The following is a 27,974-nucleotide window of genomic DNA, read 5'->3' as shown; positions in this document are numbered from 1 at the left end:
GCACACGTGTGCCTTCCGCACGCACACACGTGGGCACTGCCGCCCACGCCGTGCGCACACCCACGCCCGCCGCTGGCACACGCACCACGTGCGTTGCACGCCCACGTTAGCACCCCGCCGCCTCCCCTCCATTCCCCGCCCCGGCCGGGCCGGCCCCTCAGGCTCCCGCCCCCGTGCAGCGGGCGCCCAAATCCCGCCGGGCCGCCGCCGCTCGCTTCTTTCCTCCCCGCCCTCTGCCTCCCCGCCGCCGCCAGCGCGCACCCACCGACGGCGCCATGGCCGCCCGGCAGCAGCTCGGTAACGCGGGGGCGGCGAGGCCCCAGCAGCCCGGGGTGGGCTGCGACCGCCCGCCCGCTGTAGTGGCGGCGGCGGCGGCGGCGACCGGCCGCGGCCCTTGGAGCCGCCTGGGGGAGGGGGGATGCGGGAGTGGAGGGGGGCTGCCCTCCCGCCGGGCCCCGAAATGGCCGTCGGGCGGGTGGGCCGGAGCCGCCGGGCCGAGGCGTATTTCCCGGCTGCCGGGTTCAGCTACATGGGGCGGCCCCGGAAGGCGAGGGGCGGCTGGGTGCCGCTCGGCTCAGAGCGGGGCCGCCGCTTCCAACCCGGTAGTTCCGTGCCCTGGGGTGGGGGGGCGCGGCGGGCGCTTCTTTCCCTCTGGGCTGGTTATACCTTGGGTTCGATCCGAGCTGGTGAAAGAGGGGTTTAAACTCCCGGGGCGGGAAGAGAAGCGGGACCGGCGGTGAGGGGATGTCCCGCCTTTTGTGCCCTGAGGCAGGGGCGGGAGAGCGGCAGCGCTGCCTCTTCCCGCCGGTGTCTCGCCTGAGGGGAGCTTCTCCGTTGTGGAGGTGGGGAAGCGTGAGGCACTGGTGGGCAGCTCCTCCCTCCCCTCCCCGGTCACCTCACATCAGAGACGATTCCTAAGTTATAGAACTTCTAAAGGCTTAATCCTGTTGTTTTCTCTCTCTGTTCTACTTTTAAAACCAAAATATTTGTGCTCTTCCCACCTGTTAGCTTTACTCAGCGTGTCTGACAAGACCAGCCTGGTGGAATTTGCAAAGAGTCTGAATGCTCTTGGCCTGGGTTTAATTGCCTCTGGAGGAACAGCCAAATCCCTGAGAGATGCTGGCTTGCCTGTCAGGTACAGACAGTTTCCCATACATCTCCACCAAAAATGCTCATTTGGGTCCTGAGGTTGCTTAAATTGTTTTCTCCATCTGTGAGCGAAAATGATTGAAAACTGGTCTGAAAGCAAGTCTTCCCTTCCCAAAAAGAAAAAAAACAACCACCCCAAAAGCCTCAGAGCAAACTTCAGAACCTTCTTGGCCCGAAGTTGGTAGACTGAGGCCAAAGAGTGTTACTGTGCAGGTCAGCACACACAGAGATGTCAGGAGCGTTGTGCTGGAGATGATGCCTTGTCTGCCTCGAGCCAGCTTTTTTTCCTGTGAGACAACCAATTGTCTTGAAATTCATAATCTGACCCTAGTACTGCTCTTCACAGCCAGGTGAAAGCTGATCTTTGCCCAGTCCTGGGACAGGAAAGGTGACATGTGTCAGGAATATGTTGAAGCTCGCTGCAGATCATTTGTCACAAATAATTTTGCCAGCATGATGGTCAGCTTTTTCAGACAGCTGCTGTTTGAGAAGGGGCATGTACAGTCACTGGCTGTTTTGGCCCATGATTCTGGGGAAATTTGTTTTAGTTTCTTCCATGCTGTGATTAAAAAAACAGCTCTGGCCGAATAAAAATTGTTTCCAGGGATGAAAAATCTGTCAATCGTTTGGCAGGACAGGTGACTGTGACTGCTTTTTTGCTTCCTGTGAATGCAGCGATAGGCCCCTGGGACACATCAGCATGCATATACACTGTTTCCAGAGCTCCCTGTCCTCGCTGTTATCCAGCACTTGGTCATGTCTCTCCGACTTCCTTGCTTGGCTGTGCTATCAGTGAAGCTTGAAGCAAAGGATGGTCACATTTCCCCTTCCCTCTCCAATTTATTGGTCCTTTACCATCATAAACAGTCACAGGGAGTGGTGAAACTTTAATGTTTTGGCTAAGCTGGGAAGAAGAGTACTGAGGTATTGCTTCTTTTGAGCGTGGTCTTCCATCCTCTCTATAAACCATGTTGACTTGGGATTTGCTTATCTTGGTTATTTCAGTATATTTGAGAAGTAACCATGCTGCTTAGTTGTGACCCATGAACTTTGTTTCCTTTCATGGGAAAAGCAGTTGTTGCCTCTTTGCCATAAGAGGGGGGTTGTAGTGAAATTTATACGATTTTTTGTTTTGGGTCACTTGCTAGAAAGCGGTGTCCTTTCTGTCTTCTGTCAGATGTAGCTTTTGCATAAGAGACAGATCAACATCTTGTGAAGAGTGAGAGAGGATTAAACGAACATTTTGGCTGTTTCTACTAATCCCTCTGTACCTAGCAGCATTTTGCTAACTAGCTGACAGATGCCAACCATAATAAAAATGGCCAGATCTATCTTAACATAGAATGCCTCATCTCAGAACTGCTTCCCAGCCCTCTGTAAGAAGGATGCATTCTAGTCTGTCACTCAGCATAGGTTTTTCCTAGCAGTTTAGTAATACACCTTCCATATGTTGTGTTCTTACTGAGATACAAGATACTGAAGTTTAGAGGAATCATGCATGTGTTTTCTCTCTCTAAACTCCTCCTGTCATTGATGGAAGGTGGTGATTTTTTTTTTTTTTTAACAGATGGACCGAAAGAAAGCTAAGTTTATTTCCCCTCCTTGCTGCCATCGAAATGCCTAGGTTTTAAATCTCCTTCCAGTAAAACCAACATTCCCAGTAGATCTAAATTACTGCCCTGATGGGGATAATAAACATTCAACCTATAGATTAAGTCAGTATGGGACATCTGTTATCATGCTGTGTTTTCTCGTTGAGCAGAGATGTTTCGGACCTGACAGGGTTCCCTGAAATGTTAGGTGGACGTGTGAAAACCCTTCATCCTGCAGTCCATGCTGGTATGTTTCTGCTAATATATTTTCAGTCTAAAAGATAAATCCATGGGCAGTGAGGGTGGGAAGAAGGGGTTGACAGATGTCTTTTTTAAGGGTTGTGTTGGAAGAACTGGGTAATGAAAACAGATTTGCTCTAGCAGCAGCAGGACAGCAGAAAAGCACGGGGTGGAGGAGTGCACAGTGGCTGAATTACTTCTTCTGTTGCTATGCTGACATCTGTTCAGTTAGCAGAGCTTTACTTCCTCAGGGCTACAAGTAACAGGGCTTCTCTGTATATGCCTTTGCACATTCTTTGCAGGGTCAATTTCAGACCTGTTCAGGCAGAGAGCTCCACTGAATTTAACCTTTGGATGAAGGAACATGACAGCATAGATTTTAGTGGGTGATCTCTGCATGTCTGAGCTTCCTTGGTGCCTCTTCAGCAAGGAGGATGTCTGATAATTGGTCAATCTGCACATTAACCCATCTGCTTTTTCATCTCCTGTTACGGTGCTTGAGGTCCCTCAGATTGAACCTGTTGCCCATCATACTTGAGGGCTGGAGACAATCTCCTCTGGCAACCTTGAACCCAGGATTGCGCTGTTCCTTACGCTGTGCCAGCCAGTCACCTGCATGTTTCTCCGAGCTCCTAGACCCAAGCCAGCCACCTATGCTGCTCAGCTAGAGGCACAGCTTCTTATGCTTCATAGGCTCTGAGTGTTGCTGGCTGATGAGCAGCAAGTGCCCTTTTCCTCTCCATGAGCTCCTTAATGACAGCTTTAGTGTTTTGAGGGTAGCAACTAAATGCTTATAAATGTTGCTGTTCAGCACTTGGAATGCTCTAGGATTTAGCATTGGTGAAAAAAAACCCTGTTAGTATGGAATCTGAACAGCCAAAGAGTCAGTAAAATGGAATAGGGTAGAGGAGTAGGGGCTGAGGACTGTTGTCTGAAGTAGAATCAGCAAGTTTATGGCAGAAAATCTCTGAGGAAGAGCACAGTCTGGAGGAAGATGTTGAATTAAAAAAAAATGTTTGTTGGTGATTTAGTTCTTTTTTTAATAAAGATGTACTGTTGTTTGTAACTAGGCATCTTGGCTCGCAATATTCCAGAAGATAATGCTGATATGAACAAACAGGATTTCAGCCTTGTAAGGTAAATGTTGGGGGGCATGATGCAATTCATCAGTAATCAAAAATGAACGTTGGAGACCAGTCAACACCAGTGAATGGGAGCAGTAGGGATTGTAACATCTGTGCACCGGAAGATCTGCAATATCCTTCCTTTTCCCTTTCAGGAGATAGTATGTTTTCAAAAATACCATTTTCCACAGATGCATCTTCATCATTTGTAGTAAGAGAAAACTAAACCAAGAAAGTTACATTGTGGTTTCCACAGGGAACAGAGGTTTTAATGTCTTCTGGCTATCTGGGAATTTTGACACTACATTTAGTCACTGTTGGACCACATCACACTTCTTGCAAAGTTGAATTCAGTACTTTTGAAGCTGGCGCATCTCCCCTCAGCTTGGCTCTGGGTGCCTGATCAGATGACAATTCCCAATTTTGAAATACTTGCTTAGTAAATATACCCTTTGATATTTGCATAATGTTTACTGAGTTTCAACACATAAATAAAGAGTAGCCATGAAAAGGGGGTCAGGAACACGCAGCATTTGTACAGACAGAAAACACACAGATAACAGACAGAAAACTTACTCCTAGAGCCATCACGGGAGCAAGTGAGCTGCAGCCAGAAATTGAAGAAATGCAGTTTGCGCACTAATGTACCAAAGATTTTTTTCTGTTTTTGTTAGAATGTATTTACTTAGTACACTCCCACAGGGCAGTCTGGGACTATGTTTAACTAATTGGTTTTAACATCTAACTAGTGATTGTGAGTAACCAATTCTATGTCAGTGGGTAGCTCCTGGTTTAGAAATGAATGGCTGAATTGAACATACTAAATTGTAGGTATAGGCAGGATGGGAGGTATAGTTTGACTGTGGTGATTGGGTCAGAATGCATCTTAGCTTTTAAAATCACTTTTAAAAAACGATGTGCCTAGGCTGGATGGATTTCCAGGCAGAATTTGAAAACCGGAAATTTAAAACCACAGGAATCCTCATAGATGGCTCAGCAGTGGTGGCTCTTCAGAGTACTCTGCATATTAAAGCAGGCTCTGCTGAATTGCAGGGGGAGTGACGTGCCTTTACATCAGTGACTATAGTGCACTTGCATCTGGAGTAATAATTTGGATTTGGGTTGTCTTACATAAAGCAGAAGGAGATGATCCTCAGCAGGAGGGTCTTTGCATGGTTGCATAAAATTTACATACCCAAGTCAAGGTAGGAAACCTTGATATTGATTATCTTGATTTCCACAGGTAAAAGCATTAGCACTGTTAAAGTCCAGATTCCTGATGGTTTGCAACAGGTCAGGAGTATGAATGGGTTAGGAGGGAGGGGGTATTAGAAATAGAACAGACAATAAAAGGTATCATTGGAAAATTTGAGACATAGGGAGTTCTGAAAACCATACTGGAAGCTGATCATCCCTTCCACTTGAATTCATCACACAGTGTAGAAACAAAGAATATTAAAAGTTGGACCTAAGTGTATGCATCACAGCAATTCACTGCCAATACTGGGCATGCGTTGGGGTTTGATACCTTCATACATTCAGATCAAGAGTGTGAATTAATTCTCTTGGATTAAAAACATTGTTTGTGAAGGTCAAAACAGATACCTCCTTTCACTACAGTTCATGTGGCACTGATAGGATGGGACAGAGCAAGTTATAACTTCGTGCTTTCTGGAATACAGACTGCAGCTTCTTCCAGATCAGATCAAGAAACTAATTCCAGTAAGGTCCAGTCTTACTTTGAGAGGGAAAGTCAATTCTCCCACCTGCTTTCATGTGCCACAGAGGCTTGATGGGATCCAGGCTGCATACTCAGGTTTCATATGCTGTTGGTATTTTAAAAGTCTGGAAGGTGATATGTAAGTCGTTTTCTGCTCTTAGAAAAGTTGTGGAAAATTAGACTGCTTATGCTTTGTTGGCCATGGACCTTGCTCTGGGTGCTTACTCTTATGAAAGTTGGCGGATGCCTATTTTCAGTACTGCTGAGAGCCCGCTTTGAAGTCCTTTGAAATGGCTCAAGTTGCGCACCAAAATCACTGAACGTTTAAACGCGGGCCCGTGTAATTTAAATAAACTCTTCCTTTTAACTAACTTCTGTAAATTGTGGTTCTGTCCACTGTAACATTGTTTAATGCACAGAGTTCAGTTAAATTGTATAATGTGTGTACTGTTTCACTTGGCCTTTGGCTGAACACCACTGACTCCTAAGTGTTTTGGAGAAAAAAGCCTTGGCTACAGGATTTTACGTTGGTCCCTGATCTGAGAGGCAAGACCATAAAAACACTGGTAGTACCTTGTGCATTCCAAGCCCAATTTAGCCTTTTTGTTTCTCATTGAGTAACCTTGCTTTTCCCCTCAATTCTCAGAGTCGTCGTGTGTAACCTCTACCCCTTTGTGAAGACTGTATCTTCTCCGGATGTAACTGTACAAGAGGCAGTGGAAAAGATTGATATTGGTAAGTTAAAGGGAGAACAAATCTATTCTCCAGGCAGACTTGATGGTTCTGCTCTCTAAGTGGTCTCGGGTCTTTTCTTTTTGTTTGGTGGCCTTGTACACCCATAAAGGAAGTCTGCTAAAGAGCGCAGGAGTTGCAAGGAGCAGACTGAAAGCATAGTTGAGTAAACCTCATTGCTTTTAAGCAGGCCTACAATTAAAATGGCAAGTAGCTGTTGTAACAGGCTGGCAAGCTGTGCGCTGCCCAAAGGAAGAAGCCTGATGTACTGTAGAAGGCTGTGCTAGGAAAGGCCAGGTGGAGCATGCTTCCTACTGAAACAAGGAGAGCAGATTAAACCTCTTTTGCAGCCTCTGGCAGTGTAATAAAAATAAAACCCGTGAGCTTTGGAGAGAAAAAGCTGAACCACTGAAAGTGTTCTGGGGATTGCTGAAAACTTCACTGCAGGAAGCTGTTACAAGGAAAGGGATTGGTCTGTATATGTGGGAGAGTAGTTAGTACCTGAGTTTGGAAGCATGAACGCCTGTATCATCAGCAGTTTTGCTCTTCCTGCTAGTTATTAACCCCAAAAGGCTTGCCGTTCCTTCACTGCAGCATCTCTGCTTGGCAGTTTGTGAACAGTACAGGCACAGTTTTGTGCCATGAGGTTGGATTGGGACTGAATTTTCTTGCAGTAGTTTAGTCCAAATGATGCCCAGCAGAGCTCTCTATTAAATGTTTTATGGAGTGGTACTCACTCTGCATGTAGCAATGCCAGCCTCTATGTTTCCTCTGCAACAGCCTAGTATCTTGTATGATTTAAAGTGTTGTAATAGCTGAGCAGAGTCAGATTTAAGGGAGAAGCGTGGCATTTTACCTTACACAGAGGACCTGGGCAGGATTCATTAATATTTGCAGAGAGATTTGGGAACCTCGTTTGCTTGGCAGTGTAGAAGTAAATCTTTCTCTAGACCCCTCCCTAGCCCAGTGTTGCAGAAGATGGCGCTTAAGCGGTATGTGGAGACAGCCATCCTCTTTCAGGATGTGGCTGTGCTGCTTGAAGGCTTTCTTGCCCCAGTTGCTCATTGCAGCCCATGCATGACCTGTTTTCTTGCCCCTGCAGCTCTCCCTGTATCTGCAAAGGCCAATCAATGTGCACCTTCACCAGTGGATTGAGTCAAACTCACCAGCCTTTTTTGTTTTGAAGAGCACTCTTACAGTCCCTTCTCCTTGCTGGAGAGAGGGGAGCACATTCATCTGGCACGAATGATCGACTGGTGCATGTTCCTTCTTGGCCTCAGATGTGGCTCTTTATTATGCTGTGTCCAGAAGGGAAGTGCTTCATGCCTCCATCCTTGTCTTGCAGGAGGAGTTGCCTTGCTGCGGGCAGCTGCCAAGAACCATGCTCGCGTGACAGTTGTGTGTGACCCTGCAGACTACTCTGCAGTAGCTAAAGAGATGATGACATCAAGGGACAAAGACACCTCCATGGAAACCAGGCGTCACCTAGCACTGAAGGTTCGTCATGTTTGCTTGCAGCGAAGGGCTAGGCCAGACTCGTTTGCCTTTCGTTCGTTCCCCTCTTTAAACACCAAACCCTTTGTAAGTTGCTGTGTGGAAAGAAGTAAGTTGCTGTGTGGAAGGAAGTTAGTGACAGGTGTCCCCCATTCTGTCCCCAGGCTTTCACCCACACTGCTCAGTATGATGCAGCCATCTCTGACTACTTCAGGAAAGAGTACAGCAAGGGAGTGTCCCAGCTGCCCCTGAGGTATGGCATGAATCCTCACCAGAGTCCTGCGCAGCTCTACACGATGAGATCCAAACTTCCTCTGACAGGTGAGGCCTAGGCCATGCTGGCCAAAAGGGAGCTCTGGGATAGCTAGGAAAGGAGATGGTTGGGCATGTCTTCCAGTTGTCTTTAAAACTGAAATACCATCTTGTACCTTAGTCCAAGGGATGGCCAGCAGTGCCTTAACAACTACTTTATGACCGAGTGGCACTAGCTTTGCAATGAAAAGGTTGAGCTGTGTGAGACAGAAAAGCTTGTCTGCTGACCCACACAAGACTTACTGTAGCTCCACAATCTCTGTTGGTGTAAGATTGTGTGTGCACACTGAAGACACTTTGAGCAGATTTATGTGGTGCATCTTCTGCTTGACATCAGATCCAGATTTTGCAAAGAAAAACCTTGTTATCCGTTTAAGATGCTTTGCTCCTTTCCATTTTCCTTATTTAGTATCTTCCCAATCTTTTTGTGTCGCCATTTACTCTGTCTGGCAACCAGGCTGTTCTCTATGTTTGAATGGGTTTTGTTCTTTTTTTTTTTTTTCCTTTCTTTCTTTGATGGTTTTGAGGAGAGGTTTATTACCTTAGTTTTCTAGAATGCTGCTTCTGCTAATGGTGGCAGAGGGAAGGGATACTAGTCTCACAAGAGTTTGGGACAGGTCTGGTGTCTCTCTGCTATTTTACAGGGTCTGCCACTCTTCACAGCATTGCTGCAGTGAGGGAACCCACTGTTTTGGAGAGAAAGAAAGTCTGGCTACTCTTGTTCTTGAGATTGCTTTTTATGTTGGTGAAAACCAGCTCTGCCTTGTGTGCAGGCATTGTCCTGTTGAACAGACAATGAAGCTTTGTGTTGCAGAATTTCCTTATTTCAATTCTGGGATTTCATAGGAAGCTTTCCCATGCCTGCTCTGGGAGTTGATTTGCTTGCAAGTCTACCTCCCAGTATGGCAGCAGAACAACACTGTGTTCACTTGTTCTGGCCATGGACCATTGCTAAAATGATCTTTTCCTCCTATCTCCTGAAATGCTCACAGTCCTGCGATGTCAGTATGAGCAGTTCTTCTTGCAGGGCCAGGGCAAAAGGTTTTGAGAGCAGACTTGAATGACCTTTGCTCTTGCCATGGATATCTGATGAAAGGACCAGATGAAGCATTTTGCTAAAAGCTTGCCCTAAATTTCATGGTTATGAGTGGTTCTGTTGACATCAGCTAGAGATAACATGTGCTTAAAGTTTGGCTAGTGCTAGAGTACTTTGTTGAATCAGAGCCATAGTCACTATGTGAAATTTATTTCCTAGATTTGTAAAGAAATGTACCTGCTAGGGAGCAGAGGATGTGCTTTTTGTGTTCTTCCCTGACAGCACTGCCTATGTACCTTGGTCAAAATCAAGGTCTGGTAGACTCCCTCAAAGAGATGGCTCTTGTTCCAAATGCCTGCCAGTTGAAGAACTCAAAGAACATAAGGGAGAATGTTCTTTTTTTGTTTCCCTTTCACAAGAGGGGAGGTGCACAGGGTCAGTGTGTGTCTTGCTTCTGGTAGGGAAGAGAATTGTATTGGCATCTCCTGAGTCTCAATCCTGTGCATTCCTCGCAAATCACTGAAGCTTTTCAAGGCACTTAACCTTGCTGAGGAGCCAGGGTCATTTAACAAGAACAATTTCTAGTGATTTCAATTCTTGGTGGGAGAAATCTCTTCTGCTAGCTGTCCAGACTCTGGGGAGCAGACTCTGCCTGCTTTAATGTGTCTACTTGTGTGCTATGTTTGCAGTGGTGAATGGCTCTCCAGGGTTTATCAACCTGTGTGATGCTCTCAATGCCTGGCAGCTGGTGAAGGAACTCAAGCAGGCATTAGGCATTCCTGCTGCAGCCTCCTTCAAACATGTCAGTCCTGCAGGTGGGTGGCTCCTTGTTCCCATGCTTTTCTCTTTGAACAGACTATGACTTTTGGCAGGCCCTACCAGCGGTGTATCTGTGTCCCTTACGCTGGCAGTTTGGGGAGGTCCCAGGGCAGGGACCAGTGAGAGGTTCTGGTCTGAGTGCCCTGGCTTGTATTTCCCACTAGGTGCTGCTGTTGGAATACCTCTTAGCGAAGAGGAGGCGCAAGTCTGCATGGTGCATGACTTCCACAAGACCTTAACGCCCTTAGCGTCTGCCTACGCACGAAGCAGAGGTGAGAAGCCCGGGAATAAAATAACATCTCCAAAGGGCTGAGCTTAACTCTCAGGACCTGAGCAGCATGCTTAGCATTTTGCAGGCTCTTCCCTTTGCACCATACTCCTCTGTAGGGTTTTTTCTCCATAAGGATCTGACTGACTAAATGAACTGACTGCCTATCAAAAATTGCTCTCCAAGTGGGCAGACCATGTATATTGTTTCAAAGAGGCTAAAAACATTCTGGATTCTGTTCCTTGATGTATATAGAAGACCTGTATTTTTTAATTTAAGTGTGTGAGTAGATAGATAGATATATATACACGCACATATATAAATGTGGGGTTTTGGCTAAAGGATGGATAAACAAACAGCTGTGCTGGTAGCACACTCAGCCTTCCACTGTATATGGGGTACTCAGGAACTTGAGTAGAAATGTTTCTGCCTGGTGATTTTTTTTTTTTTTAATGTTTTGTACTTCAGAGCTCACAAAAAAAGCTGAAAATAAGTAAATAAAAATAGCTTCCTCTTCTTAGCTGAGCTACTTTGCTAATTCTCTCATTTTCCATGGCATTTCTAGAAAATCTGCACAGATTATGGAAAACAAAGCAAACTTACTTGATTAGGGGCACACTGGCTTGGGTTCATTTTTTCACTCCTTTAGGGACCACCTTTGAACATTGCCCTCAGAAAACCATTGCATGATTGGTAGAAAAACAAACATTTAGAATGGCAGGGACAGAAGAATTGACCTTGCTAAGTAGTAGAGCATCCATGGTGGGAGCTGAGTTCACCTTGGCTATGCCATTAAATATAGAGAATATTTATTAAAAAAAAAAAAATTAAAAATTGCCTTTAGCTATATTTCTAGATCTGGTTTCTTGCAGGAAAAGCCAGATTGGAGTATAGGCATCTAAAAGCTTTCCTCTTTTTCCAATTGTCTCCTATCTAAAATCTTTCTATATGATCCTTGCCTCTCCTTGTCCTCTTGCCACCATGGCTACAGCAGAGCTGCTTGGGGTAATGGAGTTTGTCAAAGCTCTAACTCTGTCATGACTAATGCAGTGAAGAAGGAAGAATATCTGAACTATGGGAATATGTAAAGGTGCATGTGTTTGAGGTAGGACTTTTCATCCTTATGCTCTTATATGCTCCATCGTGCTCTTATATGGCCTATTTTTTTTTTGCTGTGGGAATAAATTATTAGCTCGCATGGAAATTGATTGGTTTGTAGGAGCAAAGACTTTCATTTGTATTATGCCATACTTTGATAAGTTACTAAAAATACGATTTTGCAGGTGCTGATAGGATGTCTTCATTTGGTGACTTCATTGCCCTGTCTGATATCTGTGATGTGGCTACTGCCAAGATTATTTCCAGAGAGGTTAGTTAAACAGCAGCAAATCATTTGAGTGTAAAAAGGAGAATCACGCTAGATGGAGTCATTGGTTTGTAGCAGCCATTCTGTTTGAATTTGACCCATTTTACTGAAGACTATTTATTGGCTCATTTGTGTAATTCGGTTTCCGGAGTGCAGAATTTACACCTATCTTTTGATGCATTTTTCTTCCTACCAGTTAAAACCTCGCTGTGTGGGAGAGCCTGTGAAATAGCAGTGCTTGAAATGCTGCTTTCTAAAAGATGATTACAAACCTCTGCTTCAGAGTAGGCCTCTGGAAATGAACCCTGATTATGCTGTCACAAGTATCTGGTTGAACGGCTGTAATTGGAACAATAGAGGACCAGGGAGCTGATGGCCAACCTCTTGCCCAAGGCAGGAATGTGGATGTAGATTGCTACCTGCCAGTTGATACAAGTTATGTGTAGGCTCAGCCACTTTCCACACTGTACTTTTACTTTGCTGGATTCAACATTAACTCCATAGCTGACTGCATTGCACAAGTCACTAGTTTAAATACAGAGTTAAACAACTGGGAGTTAATGATTTAGCAAACACGTTCATCCCATAGGTTGCTTACAATTTTTTTGAGAGGGGGAAGGCACAATGCAAAGGGCTGTCTTGTATGTTGGAGACTTCTTTTCAAACAAATGCAAGAGCATGTTTGACTGGTTTGTGAGGATAACATTTGGTATACTATGACTTAAAAAACCCCCACCCACATTGTAGGATAAGAATGCGAAAGGTGTGTATCGCTTCATGGCACTGATGAATCTAAACTCTTCTCAGTTTCAATGCTGTTAACGGCTCTTTTGCCAACATTTTTGTCTCATCAGGAGTGTCACTGTTGAAATAAGGATTTTTTTTTTTTTTTTTTAAGCCATGTTTACTGTTAAGGCTGAAAAGTGGGGGTGTTGTGCATGAGCTGTTTCCCCTGGAGGGCGATATTATTTATTAGTTCATTCTGCTCAAAGTGATGGTGGGGTATTTTTTACTAACTCCCGCCAAGAGCTTATAGTGCTCTGCTGTTTCCTGTTTCCAGGACTGAAACCAATATTGTAATAGTGCCTTTGGTATTGTGTGGTACATATAGATGCAGAGCAGTGTGCCTTCAGTGCCCTTCTGGAAACGGCAGGTGGAGCTTTCAGTATTAGCCCCTCTTTTTTTTTTTTTTTTTTCTTCCCCCAAGTGGAAGCTGAAATTCATGTGTGTTGTAGGTATCTGATGGTGTGGTAGCTCCTGGCTATGAGGAAGAAGCTCTCAAAATCCTTGCCAAAAAGAAGAATGGTGGTTACTGTGTCCTCCAGGTTTGTACTCCTGCTCCACTATAACCCTCTACTGCTTTCCCTGTACCTGCTTTTCACAGGCGTTAGTGTCCAAATAGCTGGGGGCTGATCCAGGCGCCCTGGCAGTGCATGGAAGCATTTCCTCTGGGTCTTTGGGGATTCCTGTACAAGCTACAATTCCACCAGCAGTGTTGTGGTCACGATTAGGCTATAGTCCTAGAGCAGAGTATTTTCATAATGCCTTCCTTGGCTTTCAAAGCGACGTGGATATAAAGTAATTAAATCTATGAACCAGCAAGAATACTTCAAAGAAACAGAATTTCTGGAGTCTCTTTCCACTCTCTGCCAGCTTTCCTCTCACTTTTGCTGAATTTTTCTTCCCTGAATTCTTTTTATCTAAGATACAGTGCCTCAATGATGTTGAGTCTTGGCAGTGAGAAGCAAGTGTAGTATATCACTGGGGGGAGCCTTGTCTGGGCATGTGGTATTTGTAGGGTTGTCTTTAGTACAGTCAGTGATGAAGATAGCAGCACAGGCAGAGTTTGGACCTGGAATGATGCACCTTTACATACTGCAACCAGGATGCTTGTCAAGGAATATTACTATAGTGTGGTCAGGTTGCCTTTCTAGTTCCGGCAGTGATTGTTGGGACTTCAAAATCATCCAGTTTTGGTGAACATGACTAACGGATTACATAATGCTGTCAGGGCAGCCAAACAGGTCCTATTTCTGCCTGACTCTGAGAGACAAACGAGCAGAGAACTTGACTATAACATTACAAAAAGAAAATCCAAGGCATAGCTGAAGCTGCAATTGTAGTGTTGCTACCAGGGGAGCTGTAGAAGATGGCTCAGGAGCTTCAGGCAAGAAGGAATGAAATTGCAGACAATCTTGGCAGCTGATTACCTCCTGAATTCAATTAGCTTTGCAAGGATGAGGTCGTATTGGCTTAGCCTGTATCTTCAGGGCCTGTCTGCGGAGGGATGCTAAGGAAAGTTTATCTGAACAAATTTAAATGGATTAGAGAAACCACATAAAGCGTGTGCACGCTCCTATTTAGAGCTGGTAGCCTTAATCCGGTTTACTTCGTGTCTCAATAACCTGAACTGGGGCTACCCAGTTTCTAACTAAGCCCATGCATGGGTAGACCTGCATGCAGTTTAACAGTTCCATTTAACTTTACCCTTTACGCTGGTGTAAATTAACTGTGCTGCATGCTTGTTAGGAGATGTGCCCCAAGAGACTGCATCTCTGGAAAGAATTGTGTTCACTGTTTTCTTTAATGTTGAAGAGGATTGGGAGTTGTACCTTGAGTCATGTATGAAGCAACTCAAAATATTTCTACCTTCCTGTGGAAGACTGGAAGACTCTTTTTGTGTGGATGGTTTTCCCTTTCTGTGAAAGACTAGAAGACTGTAGATTTTTGTGGCTTGCAACCTGGACATTTGTATATAAACTTCTATACTGCATTACCTCTCTTCACCCTGTAAATGTCACTTCGTGCCATTGAGACCTTGCTGCTCCAGTTAGTTCCAATTACTTCTGATGATTTGACTTTGCTTTCTATAAACAGTTCACTTCTTTTGGATTCTTTAGATAATGTGTTTTAACCTAAGCTATTACTGGACATTGGCTTTGAAGAGCTCAAGAATGTTTCATTGGCCTATCGTTTGGCTTTTAGATGGATCCCCATTATGAGCCAGATGACAATGAGATTCGAACCCTCTATGGATTGCATCTCATGCAGAAGAGGAACAATGCAGTCATCGACCGGTCGTTGTTCAAGAACATTGTTACAAAGAATAAAAACGTAAGTGTCAGAAGATAAATGAGCTTAAAGATTGGTAGGATGAACTGGTGTGCTTTCATCAAGGAAGTCATCACTCTTCTATTTTAAGAGGACTTAAAATATTTTAATGAGATTTAACTGACTTTCAACAAAACAATGCAGGAAAACTCTCTGGACCAAATATACTTGGGTAAATCAGGGTAGTTTGCCTTTGTTTTGATTCCTTGCATAAATAAGAGGCGCTGGACCTTGCCCTTATCTCCAACTACCAAAATATTTGTATTTCTTATTTATAAGAAGCTACTGTGGGTAATTTCTTATGGTGAGACAGCCATGTGCTAAGGATCCATTGTGATCTCATTCTGACTCACTGTTTACCTCTCCCTTTTGTGTAGAGTGTGTTGTATAAACCCTGGCCTTTCTGGTATTGCTCATCATTTAGAGTTCACATCATCAGAAAGTTATCAGTTATTTCTTTGTCTCTGATCTTGTTCTCATTAAAAAACAGATGTTAATGAGCACGTGATTAGTCACGGGCTCAGAAGCAAGTTCAGACATTGAGGTAATAAAAATCATTTTAATGAATTAGTAATGCAACAGACTTAAAAATAATACTTAATGCAGATATTGGGAGCTATTTTTGTTGTTGTGGGCCCATGTGTACCTAAGCATGTGCTTAGCTTTTTGCCTGTGAGCACATCTGATGACAGTGAGCAAATACAGATGACTTTGCAGGCTTAGGGCCAGTGATAGAGCCCTCTTGACCTGGTAGTGTTGAGTCTTCTTCCTACAAGCTATGAGATTAGCTGCCAAACCAATCATTTACAGTTTTTAATCTAAAGAAAATCTGCTGGTAATTGAACAAACCAGGATATTTTAGTTATCTTGTTTTCCCTGTCTGTGATACATTACTTGTGATGGCTTTGGGGGTTTGCAGATCACTAGCCAGTTGCCTAGTCATGGTTGTTAGGATGGGCCATTGACAGTGGTGTTTTGTTTCAGCTGCCCGAGTCTGCTGTCCGAGACCTGATTGTTGCCAGCATCGCTGTCAAATACACCCAGTCCAATTCAGTTTGCTACGCCAAGGATGGGCAGGTAACCAAATCAGACAGCTCTGTGGAGCGTGCTTTCACAGCCAAGCTGGACAGAGAGTGCTTTTGTCAGGCCTGAGTTTTAAAATCATTTAGCATACAGGAAGCTATTAAACAGGTACAGCCGAACTACCCTAGACAGTGCCATGCAGAACAGTAGCTAAACCTGCGTTTCTCAAAAGGCTGCTTCAAAACCTCGGTGTAATTTTTTCATGGTAATGACAGGGCTGGCTCTTTCAATGATAGGGTTGGAAAAGATCTTATGTGCTTCTGCAAGTTTGGCCTTGCATCATTTCTTTCTAACTACTCTGTCCTTTTATATCATTTTTTGAGGGCACGTACATATATTGTAGTCTATATAGAGCCTTAGGAAATGACAGTAGTTTTCACAGCTGGATTCTGACTGTCCAAATGGTTCTTGGTTTTATTTTCATTTTTTATATAAGAAAGATGGGATGTGCTTTCACTTTTTCCCTTTGGGGCATTCTCCCTGATTTTTTTAGAAGCTGATGGATGTTGGGATTTACAGGGGCATTATCAAATGTGTAGCTGAGATATGAATCTTGAATTAAAAAAAAAAACCAAAACAACCTTTCTTTCCACATTATCACTAGGTATTCAGCTTAAATCAGTTATCCAAAAGTTGTTGTAAATGTATTAAGAATTGTATTTTTGCCCAGTGGCTCATTGTCATAATGCTGCTGTTTAGCTGGTTCTCTGCTCTCCATGGTAACTTTTCCATAGGCCTGGATTATTTTAAAAAAATACAGAAGAAAAAGACAAAGAATGTTTTTGATCTTGAGCTTTGGTACATCATAAATCAGCAAAATGGATCAAGCAGTGTGCCCTACAGGTACAGACCGCAAATGAACTGCAATGCTGTCCTTTTTGCATTGATACTCATCTGCATTTGCCAGATTGTTGTTACAGCCTGAAAACATTGCAATGCTGTGTCTCAGTACTTGCTGGGGTCACGTGCTGTATGGTTCTTGAAAACATGTCTCTGGAGATCTGGCATTTTTCTTTTACTCAGCTTTGGGGCTGCTTTTCTTGCTTTTTAAATGGTTCTCTGTCCTCAAGAGTGTTAGTTCTCGTAGCCCCAGAACAAAGGTGTCACTATCTTTGCTCCTTTACAGCAACAATTTCCCCAGTGCTTTTGCAAGTCTGGACTTAACGTGGTGCTGCAGATGTTTCTGAAATGTGTGTGGTAATGCATGTACCATATGGAAGGGAGAAGGCATGAGGGAGAAGTGAAAAGCAGCGTGGGCAGGCAGGGATTTAACTAGCCTGGCTTCAGCGATGTTTTGCATATTTGCAGGCATATAATTTAATCAAATATAAACGTGCTTTGTCTTGGTTTGTTGTATATGTGACAGGGAAGGCCAAGATCAGAGGTCTGTGTACTGCACTAAGAAACAAGTGACTTTTTTAACAGTAAAGATCAGCAGCCATTACAATCACTTACTGAAGAAGGTGGTGAATCTGTGTTGGGTTCTTCAAATCAAAGCTTAATGTCTTCCTAAAGAGACTCATTACAGTCCAAATGCAGAAACAGCAGTGTGGCATGCTACAGGTAGTGATGGAGGAGCTCAGATAGGAGCTCCCTTCTGGTTTTAAAACCTCTAAAAGCTTCCTGAGACTGTTAACTATTGAGGCTGTTGTTCTTAAGGTGCAGATGGGGAAGGAAATAAGGTCCACTGAAACCCAGTCTTACTAAGATAGCGACCGGCTTAGATTCTCCTTGGTGATGCTGTGCAGAACTAACACTGGTCATATCACCTACCAAGACATAACATCAGATGTGTATTTGGGTGCAAATCAAAAAATAGTGCAAATCAAGAACCAGGGATGGAAAGTAACTTCCAGATTGTTACACTTAAAATGCTTTTCCAGGATCTGACTTGGTTTGGGTTACATGAGCCAAGCCTGGGAAGTCCAGCTTTCTCTCAGTTCCATTGCTTTTGGTTTTCCAAGGGTTACTTCAGCCTCACAGCATCCCTGTTGCCTAGCAAAACTCTTGTGTATCAGACATCCAGAAGGCTTTTGACAGCTTGGCTTCGTTGGGTTTGTGAGTGGATTGGCTGCTCCAGCAAGGGCTGGTGCTTGTGTTAATAAGTTCTAGGAAAGCATAGAGTGGGAGGAAGCATTTATGGACTTGTGTGTCACTTAATTTGCAGGAAGCCGGCTGCCACTAATGGCAATAAACACTTTCACTTGTTTTGTCTGACTTTCAGCACCAGCGAAGCCAGTCTGTAACACGCTGATTTACACTTTCTTTAATGATACCATCATGTTTTAAATTAGCAATTTAAAGTTATTCTCTTTCTTTATTCTCTGCCCAGTAGGATAAAACAAACCTGTTACTTTACCTTACTGTTTTCCACCGATGGTGCAGACATTTGTCAGTAACTTCATTGTTTGTTTGTCTTCCCAATTGTGAAGTCCTTTATTTCATTTTTATAATTCCAAATGTATTTAGGGTTTCTGTTTTCACTCATTATTCAGGGTAATCTGAGTAAATCCAGGCCAATCTGGATCACTTTGCAAGGATCCTTTGGGCATTATCCATCTCATCCACTCTGTGCTTTTGCACAGTATTCCAGCTATGGGGCATGTTTGGCTCTCCTGCAAGCCAAAGTGTTTTGGTCAAGTAGTTCTCAATTTTCACCCAAGCTTTTTTTTTTTAAAGTGATTTTTCTCCTCACCCTGTATTGCTGTCTCCTTTCACTCCTCACACTTAATAGGCTCTGCTTAAGCACTTTTTGATTCCCAGCAGATTAAACTCTGAAAGAAACATAATTAATTTTTGTGTAGAAAATAGAGGGGGAAGGATTCCTTTGTGGAAGATTTTGAGGTTTCAGCTGTGTTTTTGTATGGGAGAAAGCCAACATTTGAGGAAGGGAGAGATGAGGTGCAGGAAGAAGGATTTTCACTTCACACAAAGTGAAAAAGGCAGACAATAGGTACATTCAGACAGACCAGTGTGAAGAGAGATTCAGGTACAAGTCTATAGTTTGCATTAAGCAGAAGCTCAACCTTCTGATTTCTCCTCTTTAGACCAGAAATTCCAGACTAGACTGAAGAAATCTTCCCCAGCAATGTTTCCTCAAAAGACATTTTTCTACAAAAAAGGGTTTCACTTTCCCTGGATCACCATTTTCCAGTGAAGTGCATCTTACCAGCATGTTCTTCCCAGGCTGTAACTGTGAACTTCCTTCTAGAACAACGTGGGCTCATTAGAAGGAGGCACAGAGAAGCAGCTTTTATATTCTCTTGCCTGTTAAGCTGTTATAAAAACAGTTCCACGTGTTGCAGATAATATCTCTGTAGATTTGGGGATGCCTATGAAGAGTTCACAGGATACATCACTTTGTTTAACTGAAGAACAACGTTCCTGCCATTTTGGAGTTGTTGAATAGGAGCCAAAGTTCAGTTATGCATCTTTTGGCAAAACTTAGGTAACAAAAAATGTAAAATATTTTGAGTAGCTCATAGAGAAAAGGAAAACTCTGTTGAGAAGGGTACTTGGGTGCTGACAGGTAGGAGAGCTTGATTTCTAATGCGTGCCCATGAAGGAGCTGTGTGTGTTTGGGGCTGCATTGGCCTGGAAACACTTTCTCCAGTACTGTTGCCCTTGCTGGCTGAAGGCCAGGACTTGCAGCAGACTAGCCAGTGCCATCACAGGAGTGCAAGGCCACAGCTCATAAGTATGTGATGAAGATGAGGCACCATTCTGGCTGGGAAAGGGCAGAGAGGACACTGCAATTCTGGCACATGAGTATTTTAAGTCCTTTCCTTGGTCCAGGGAGAGAGGAAAAACCACTGTGGAAGAGATATATACCTACACGCAGCTGGCGTTGAGCTCCCTTGAGATGCAGGCTCCCCTGCAAGTTTGAAGGTTAAACAGGGTGGATGTGAGAGCAGAGGTTGGACATCAGGAGTGTTTGTAGGGGGGAAGGTGTCACTAAGCCATGAGAAACTTTGCATCTATTTAGTATTTATGATAGTACTAATATCCTTGTGGGTTTATTAAGCATTGATGACTTCAGTTATAGCTGAGAAGATGATATTAGATAGCAGTCCAAGTCTTTCATTTGCTCCTTGGGGGAATAGTATCCAGCAGCATGTTTTATGGTTCTGGTAAGAGGTGAAGTCACTGTGTCTTGATGAATGAGAAGACAAATGATTCATTCCTTTGAGGGCGGCCTTTGACTTAGAGCTTTACCATCTGTTTCAGTCTGAGCTGGAAACTCTGAGGCATTGGCCAGAACCACTAGCCTCAACACAGTGTCCCTGGAGCAGTCCCCCATGCAAACAGTCTGGTGAACAGTTCAGCTGTGGCTTCACAGGAGGAGGAAATTATGGGAGAGAGACTTGTTTTCCATCAGATCTCTGGTTTGAAATGGCAGGAGCTCTCTTTCGAAAGCACGACCCGCAGCTCTGAAAGCCAGGAAGAAAAGTTACCAGCCCGAGTTTGACAGCCACAGTGGCTAGGTCTGGCCTTTGTGTGCCTGGCATACTGTCATGGCAGAGGCAAAGCTGAGGGACAGCAGACAGCCTGGAGCCCAAGAGACCTCAGCTCAGTCCCTTGCGCTTGCCAGTTGTGACTGCAGGCAGACCATATCTGCAGGGGTTGTTCTGCCAGCGTCCAGTAACCAAGATGTCTCCAGCCGCATTCAATTTTCAGTGGTGTCAGCACCTAAGCGTTGCCTTTGTCGCCAGTGCGAGTTTGCACCAGCCCAGAGAGGATGCAAGAGCTCGTTTGCGTTGCGCATTGAACTGGGACAAGTGGCTTGCAGAGTTACTTGACCACCAGACTCCAAAGAGTCTCTACCTATTTTAATCTATAGTGTACCTGAAAAAATTGACAGAGGTTGAATGTGTCTGATGAGAACTCCAAAGAAAGTGGTCCGAAAAAACCAAATGGAAGCTGAGCAAATACCATATTTTCATAGAAGCCTCCTTAAGGAAAACATTACCTTTTGGATTTTGCTTCCGGAAGCACTAGGTCTGTTTGATATCAAGCACAAGTGCTATTAAATAAGGTTAGCAGCAGCAATTTTTAAAATCCTGGACTCTCTGGCGCAGATGGCAGAGTAGGAAATGTGTTGGTAGCTCCAGGGCCTTGATAATTCATGCGATGTAATGGTCCTGCTGGCCAGCCTTCCTGATTGAGCAGTGGATTGACTTTATTATCGGCCTTGACAGACAAACTGCCCTGTAATCTGCCACATATCACAGTTGATCTGTTCAAGCTGTGTATGCCTTGCCCCCCAGGAAAGATTATGGTGTTTGGGTGACCCGGGCTCAGACTTTAATCCTCTAACCGAAGTGCCCTTTCCAAGAACAGGTGGGCAGCCTACCATCTCTTAGCAGTCACATTTGTTTCTACAACCAACAGGATTTTGTTTTGCTGTAAACAAAAGCCATAATGGCATCACTCTCCTGAGGTTAATGGTTTGACTCGGATGACTGGGGCTATGTTATTTAGAAGGACGAAAGAATGTAGTATCCTCAGAGTGACTGTCAGCTCAGCGGAGCCATGGAAGTTAGCAGTGCAGAGAGCTGTCCCTGTAACCAATTTACAGGATTGGGGATGCAGATATTTTCAAAGTTTTCCTTGCTAATTACCTACACTCTTTCTCTGCTTCAGTGAGGAGCAGCTAATTTGTCTTTCCTAATTGCTTGGCTAGAATGCAGCTCTGATTGCAATCTCTGTGCAGCAAGGCATGATTGTGCTTTGTATATATATGCTTCAGGTGATAGGTATTGGAGCTGGCCAGCAGTCCCGGATCCACTGCACGCGTCTGGCTGGTGACAAGGCGAACAACTGGTGGCTCCGGCACCACCCGCGTGTGCTCTCCATGAAGTTCAAAGCGGGTGTGAAGAGAGCAGAGATCTCCAACGCCATTGATCAGTATGTCACTGGGACCATTGGTGAGGTAAGGGCTGGCTGAAGGGTTTCCCTGCAGAGTCCAGCTTCTGTGAAACAAAGCTGGAACTACTGCTTGAAATATCAGCTGTGGGTGCTAGGACCTGGCAAGGCTTCCTGATACCTGGGCCTTTTCTCCTCCACCTCAGTTTTTCTTCCAGTCCCAGAAAAACCAAATCCTTTCATAGCTCACTTCAGAGTTAGTCAGACTGTTTCCTCTGGCATAAAATGATGCCCTTACCATTTCCACCTTCTGCCTATACTGAGCTGTTTCTGTGCTGGCTCCATGCCAAGGAGACATTTGTAAGGACTCTGTCAAGTCCTTAGAAAGGACAAAGTCTTAAATTTGTAAGGACTTCAGGCAAGAGGGGGCTTGGTTGGTTACCACTTTTGGAACTGGTCAGCCTTTATAAAGGTGGTGATCTCTGTTAGGACAACAGATGCCATCCACCTTTAACTCCACGCAAGTCACTGAGTTCCCTTGGTGCCTCTGAAGGTCTGTAGCCAGCCAACAGGAAGCTATAGATACCAGGATTTGGGTGTTTTGACCATGGCTTGAAATGTCCCTAGATATTCTCTACAAGAAGCCTCGATGCTGGCTGTCAAACTGCCAGAGCCAGAGGTGATGGGTGCACTTGCAGAATTTGATCTTTACATAGTACTTGAGCCTGGCTTGAGCTTTGTGCCTGGGTGTCAGTAACGGATGATCCCAAGGAGCTGGGGGATCAAGTGGCCAGGGCCCAGGATGGTGACTTCCCCAAGGTCATTTCACAGCCCCGTGGCAAAGCGTCCTGATTTGCTCCTCTGATACTGCACCCGCTGCCCCAGGTGCTGGAACCTGCCCTGTGCTTTGCTGTTCAGCTTGGTTTCATCTGATGGTTCCCCCCAGCAGTAAGGAAGGGTTAAAGCTACAGTTAATGTTTCAACTCTCGCTGCCGTGTCAGGGCAGCCATCCTTCCCTTCTTGCACGGTGCTGTTTGCTTGTGTGGCATTTTGGATTCTCAGAATCCCTCTGACCTCCCTGTTACAAGCAATAGTGAGCAAGAAAATAGTATGTCCTTTTTAAGTATTGAAAGTCAAGAGCTGGCTTGGGGACCTCGTGAATCATTTCAGTGAACAGTTGCTTGTTTAAGGGGGTAAGAGCTGGAGCAGTTGCTGTTTCAGAGGGTGAATCATAAACCAAGCTGCTGTTTGTCATGTGTTAAGTCATCTACCAGATCCTGTTTGCATGTGCCGGCGTTTACACAGAGCAGCATACCACAGGCAGGCCAAGGAGAGCATCTTGGAATTAAAGGAGGAATCCCTGAAGCCCTGGGGTGAGGAGGGTGAAGGAAAGGAGTTGAAAGGATGCAAAAAGAGCTGATGGTGGTAATGGGTTCTCACCACCACCTGGGATTTTAAAATCCCAACAGCAGAGCTGTTGGAGCAGAGCGCACAGCTGAGCTGGGTGTCGGAGGGATGCCATCATCACTCATCCCGTGCTTTGGGGCTGAGCTGGCTCTCTTTGTTCTCGCAGGATGAAGACCTGGTGAAATGGCAGGCGATGTTTGAAGAGGTGCCTGCGCAGTTAACGGAAGCGGAGAAGAAGCAGTGGATTGCCAAGCTGACTGCTGTCTCTCTCAGCTCCGATGCATTCTTCCCTTTTAGGGATAACGTCGACAGAGCTAAACGGGTAAGGTCATGGTGGGGCCAGGATGTCAGGGTGACTCCAAGGGAATGTCTGCTCAGCCTGGGCCTTTCGTTTACATTTTGTGCGGACTGCTGAGGAATGCCTCTGCTCCGCACTGCTGGTTAGAAGAGCGCATCCTGGGAAGGATGTTTCTCATGGTTACTGATCTCACATGGATAGTAATTATCCAGCCATTGCTCAGTTTGGTGATTTGGGATGAATAGAGGATTCAAGTTTATTAAACTGTTTAAGAATATCAAGACAAGGCCTGTTGCTTCCAGAGGAACCATTTTACACTTATTTCTGAGCTGTGGAGAGAACTGACTGCTCACATGAAGAGCTCCCCTGTGAATGGCTTTGGGCAATGGAAGCCTTTGTTTCATTTCCATGCTTCATTTCCATGAAGCCTATGTTCAGCGCTTAGTATGGTGGGATGTGGATGAAGGAGTGGGGCTGCCAGCTCCTTTTCAGGGGGATTTTGGTTTTCCATCCTCTAATCCATCCACTTATCTCTGTCTTTGTTCAGAGCGGAGTACAGTTCATCGCTGCCCCATCTGGCTCGGCTGCTGACGAGGTGGTGATCGAAGCTTGCAATGAGCTGGGGATAACTCTCATTCACACCAATCTTCGGCTGTTTCATCACTGAGTTTGCTGTGCGCTGTTGTGGTCCCTCTTTGGTCACAGGCTCACCAGCAGCAGTGACTGGAATATCACCAGCTTAATTGGGAGGCACCTGCAGTCTGTGCTTAGCAAGCATTTGTAAGATCTGTAAACAAGATCTTTCCCTGTGTTAAAAGAGAATGAAGGCGCAAGAAGTTGGCCTCCAATGTAGAAAATAAGTCTCTTTGGCGAATAAACATACGGTTCTTAGCTATGTGGAGTCTGTAGTCTTGTGTCATCCAAATACTGTGTCCTCAGGAGAAAGGTTTATTTTTAAGGTAAATTTTATGGTCCAGGCTTTACTAATTCATTAGAAGGCCTATGGAATGGTACGAATGCTTAGCTTATGCCCAATGAGCTGATAAAAATCAGTGTTATAAGCTGAACTGAGCTGCTTTTTTGTTTTGGTTTTTTTTGTTTTGGAGTCAGCAGGTAGTTTTCTTCAGGTGCTTCTAATCCATTATCCTCTTCCCCTGTGAGGAGAGGGGAGTGGGTCCTTTGTGCAAGGCAATCTCGAGTTCCGTGCTCTGAATCCCGCCCTAGACGTGTGCTTTGGGCCGAGAGGCAGTGTCAGATCGCTTTCTCCAAGGTGAAAGACTCATTCCTGCCAGTTTGACATGCTTGTTCTCATACCGGGGAGTTCAATTCAGAGTTCATAGGCAGGCATCTGGGAAGCATCTTGCTTGAAGCCACTTCCCTTCTCCATTGTGCGCAATTCGCATTAAGCAGATTTGAACTCTGATTGGAAAAACAAAGTGAAAATCTGGAGCACAGTGAGATGAATAAAGTAACAGCCCAGACACGTTTTGGCTGGCAATCACTGTGACCATTTCAAAGGGATTATTTTGGTTCCATTTTATAAAATCTGTTCAGTTTTGGCAAGGAACAGTCCGCAGTTTTGCAATAAACGCTTCTGTCGCGGCTCTGATCTCAGCTGGTACAGAGCAGAAAGCCTGCATGTGTTCCCCTGCTCCAGCAATAGCAGGGGCGCGTAGGTGTAGGAGACGGACCTGGAAGAGGGGAAATGCAGGCTGTGTTCCTGGCTCTGCTGCTGACTTGCCATGACTGTGGGCATATATTTTATTTTACCTGACTGCCTGTTTGATGCAGACTGGTTTGAACTGAGCGAGGCAAAGATACTTCCTGGGGGATGCGAGTCATTTATGACATCATAATCCACGTGCTGGTTTTACTTCAATGCATTCATTCCAGCTGCTCTATGTACATGTGCTCCCCTTGCCCTCCTTGTGTCTTAGGCCCTGGGCACTGCCCAGGAATTCTGTAGGCCCAGCGCTGCCCTTGCTCTGGCCTGAAAGGGAGCAGTCTTCTCTCTTTGCTGATCTCTACAGTGGATTATTTGGTCTTTTCTGGTCTCTACAGTGGGTTGTTTCCAAGTGGCCGGATTAGGCAGGACAGGGTAGGAAGAACTGTACTTTTTGGGTCCAGATTAAGATGGTAGTCCAAAATAAAAAGGTGCATTGCTTAACTGCTTGCCTGGTGGCTGTGCTAACCCCAGCCCTGGCCCAGCTGACTGCTTTCTGTGCCGTTGCTTCCCATGGAGTATCGGTGTTCAGAGTCTTCCCTGGTTTTATTAGCTAATACTTTAAAAGTTGGGGTTTGGACTCTTATCTTCCACTTTTCTTCTATTCCTTACATGTCTTTTCTGTCACGCTGTTTTCACCATAGCTGGTATATACCATGCTGTGAGGTTCTGTCAGGAATCTGTTAGCCCGTTCTTTACCTGCATCTTCTAAAGCGTTGGCCAAAACAGAGCCTGGTAATAAGCGTCTGGCAGCTCCCATTCTCCTGTATTCCTGCTTATCATTTACCCTTTGTTTGCTGTCCTTGGAGCACTGTTTAATCTACTGATGGAAGTTAATAGGTACGAATCTTCCAGGTGAGATTTCTGCATGAGATGCTAGTAAATGTGTAACGGAGGTGCTATCTTGTGCTTCCTGCCTGCAATTCTCTATGTACACAAGGTCTCACAGCATCCGTAGAGGGATGCTTTTGCCTCCTGCTGTGCCTCTGGTAAGGTTAAAGGACATACAGGAGTCGTACAGAATTGGGGAAAGGCACCTAAGTGTCCAATGTCCCAAGCAAGTATCCTTGACTGCCCTGCCTCACTTCTCTGACTAATGGCTGATGGAAAAACTCTGGTCTAGTTCCAGGTGTGAGGTTGACCTCTAGGAATGCCCTTTAGGGTGGTTTGTCACCTGGGCTGCGGTGACAATTTCAACTAGCCTGAAGCCTTCCCCTTGAAGGAAATTGGCAGTGCCTGAAGCCTGGCGCTTGACTGGCTCCTGTTTTGGGCACAGAGCCACGCATGTCCTTCTGGAAGGAGTAGGCAGGTCTGGAAGCGATGGCTCCAACTGCTGCTCTGCGAGGTCAGGTCAGGAGCTGCTGGTTTTTAGCCGCTGAGAGATGCCCTCAAGGGGGAATCCAGTCCTTGCTGGTAGCAAGTCCCTGCTGACAATTGGGCTTAAGGGCTGTGAGCCTTCCCGCAGTGCAGCAGGCCAGATGAGTCGTTCTGGGTAAGAAAGCGCTGCGTTGGTCCGTAACGCTTCCTTATGAGGTATGCTGATCTCCTGCTAGTCGAATAAATTACTTCTCCCTTTGATATTTACAATGATTAAAAGCAAACCGCATAGCTCTGCTCAGTATCTGTTTCCCGTAGGAAAGGGCATGTCTCTTCTCACGGGGGGGATAGGTCTGCTCCCCTCAGTTGATGCTTTTTGAAGAGCGGGCTGCTGACAGGCTGTTTTGCACTGTCACCATATGGCGCCTTGCCCCTGGCAGGTCCCGTGCTGGCAGAATGAGAACAGCTCCCAAAAGTGTGGAAGTAAACAGAGGGCAGGGAGGGGAGGAAACATTCTCGGCCTTTGCTGCAGTAGCAGTGGATTTTTTTCCTTTTTTTTTCCTTCAGCCACTCCATTCCTTGCTGGAATAGAGTCCTGACTCTGGTTGTTCCTGTGCTCTAACTGAAGCTCTGTGTTAGCCGAGAAGACAAGCCACGTGGAGATGTGCCTCCACTTCTGGAAAAGAACAGCCAAGGGCTTAAGTCCCATTGGGCTTGGTGTAGCTGTGAGCACCCTGTTCGGGAGGCCAGGGTGTCTGAAAGCTCCCTGCTAACAGGGGCAGATGCTCCCTTCATCCCCACCTGGGCTGTGAAGGTAACTTGGGTGGGATGACATGAGGTGATCTTGGCGCTCAAGTGGCCCGTGGATCCAAATCGAGCCTGCGTTTCAAGGTCCGGCAGCTGTTCTCTTGCTACTTTATGCGCTACGGCCTGGGCGAAGCACGGGAACCTTCAAAAACCTCTGTTCCTTTTGTTGCTGATTTTTTCTAGAAGGAAAGACTTGTGGTCGATACTTTGGATCTCACAAGTTTCTACTGCCTCTCTGCTGCGCTCTGCTAATGGTTTTCAAATGTGACCGAAAAGAAAAGCTTTAGCTGAATGACAAAATACCCGGCATTACACTAGTAAATGTTAAACAGAAATTGTCAGCAATGTAAACACTCGTGCTTTAAGGCATGGATGAACCTCGGCAGAGAGCTTAGAAAATGCATCGTTTAAATCATTTTATCCCGTAATGCTTACTGCGGGGAGGGGAGGTGTTGCTCTTACAGTGATGTGACATCAGAGCGAGGAGAGGAGGTGGACTATGACTTCTGTT

At 45.2% G+C, this 27,974-nt stretch overlaps 2 protein-coding genes across 2 annotated transcripts in view; one reads left to right on the top strand and one right to left on the bottom strand.

Moving 5' to 3' along the window:
- Positions 1–277, bottom strand: part of ABCA12 (ATP binding cassette subfamily A member 12) — a 117,113-nt gene extending 116,836 nt beyond the window's left edge. Inside the window, exon 1 of the mRNA XM_075511223.1 lies at positions 266–277. Within this exon, the coding sequence (XP_075367338.1) occupies positions 266–277 (12 nt within the window). The remainder of the gene's footprint in view (positions 1–265) is intronic.
- Positions 149–24,511, top strand: ATIC (5-aminoimidazole-4-carboxamide ribonucleotide formyltransferase/IMP cyclohydrolase). The gene is made up of 16 exons (XM_075511272.1): positions 149–297; positions 1,009–1,135; positions 2,912–2,988; positions 4,052–4,118; positions 6,472–6,560; positions 7,903–8,054; positions 8,216–8,372; positions 10,089–10,214; positions 10,383–10,490; positions 11,770–11,855; positions 13,088–13,177; positions 14,838–14,966; positions 15,948–16,040; positions 21,796–21,978; positions 23,485–23,640; positions 24,164–24,511. Exons 1-16 carry the CDS (start codon positions 276–278, stop codon positions 24,281–24,283), a joined length of 1,782 nt encoding a protein of 593 aa, XP_075367387.1. The 5' UTR covers positions 149–275; the 3' UTR covers positions 24,284–24,511.
- Positions 24,512–27,974: the final 3,463 nt, after the last annotated feature.

The sequence above is a fragment of the Mycteria americana genome, chromosome 9 (genome assembly GCF_035582795.1).
Source record: "Mycteria americana isolate JAX WOST 10 ecotype Jacksonville Zoo and Gardens chromosome 9, USCA_MyAme_1.0, whole genome shotgun sequence".
Classification (NCBI taxonomy): domain Eukaryota; kingdom Metazoa; phylum Chordata; class Aves; order Ciconiiformes; family Ciconiidae; genus Mycteria; species Mycteria americana.
This window is presented reverse-complemented; position numbering and strand designations above follow the sequence as displayed.

What these genes read in the sequence shown, in the direction of transcription:
- ATIC (XM_075511272.1), top strand. Translation starts at nt 276, where the DNA reads ATGGCCGCCCGGCAGCAGCTCG. An exon ending in GATGCTGGCTTGCCTGTCAG is followed by an intron (nt 1,136 to 2,911) that starts GTACAGACAGTT and finishes CTCGTTGAGCAG; the next exon opens with AGATGTTTCGGACCTGACAG. An exon ending in AGTGGAAAAGATTGATATTG is followed by an intron (nt 6,561 to 7,902) that starts GTAAGTTAAAGG and finishes CTTGTCTTGCAG; the next exon opens with GAGGAGTTGCCTTGCTGCGG.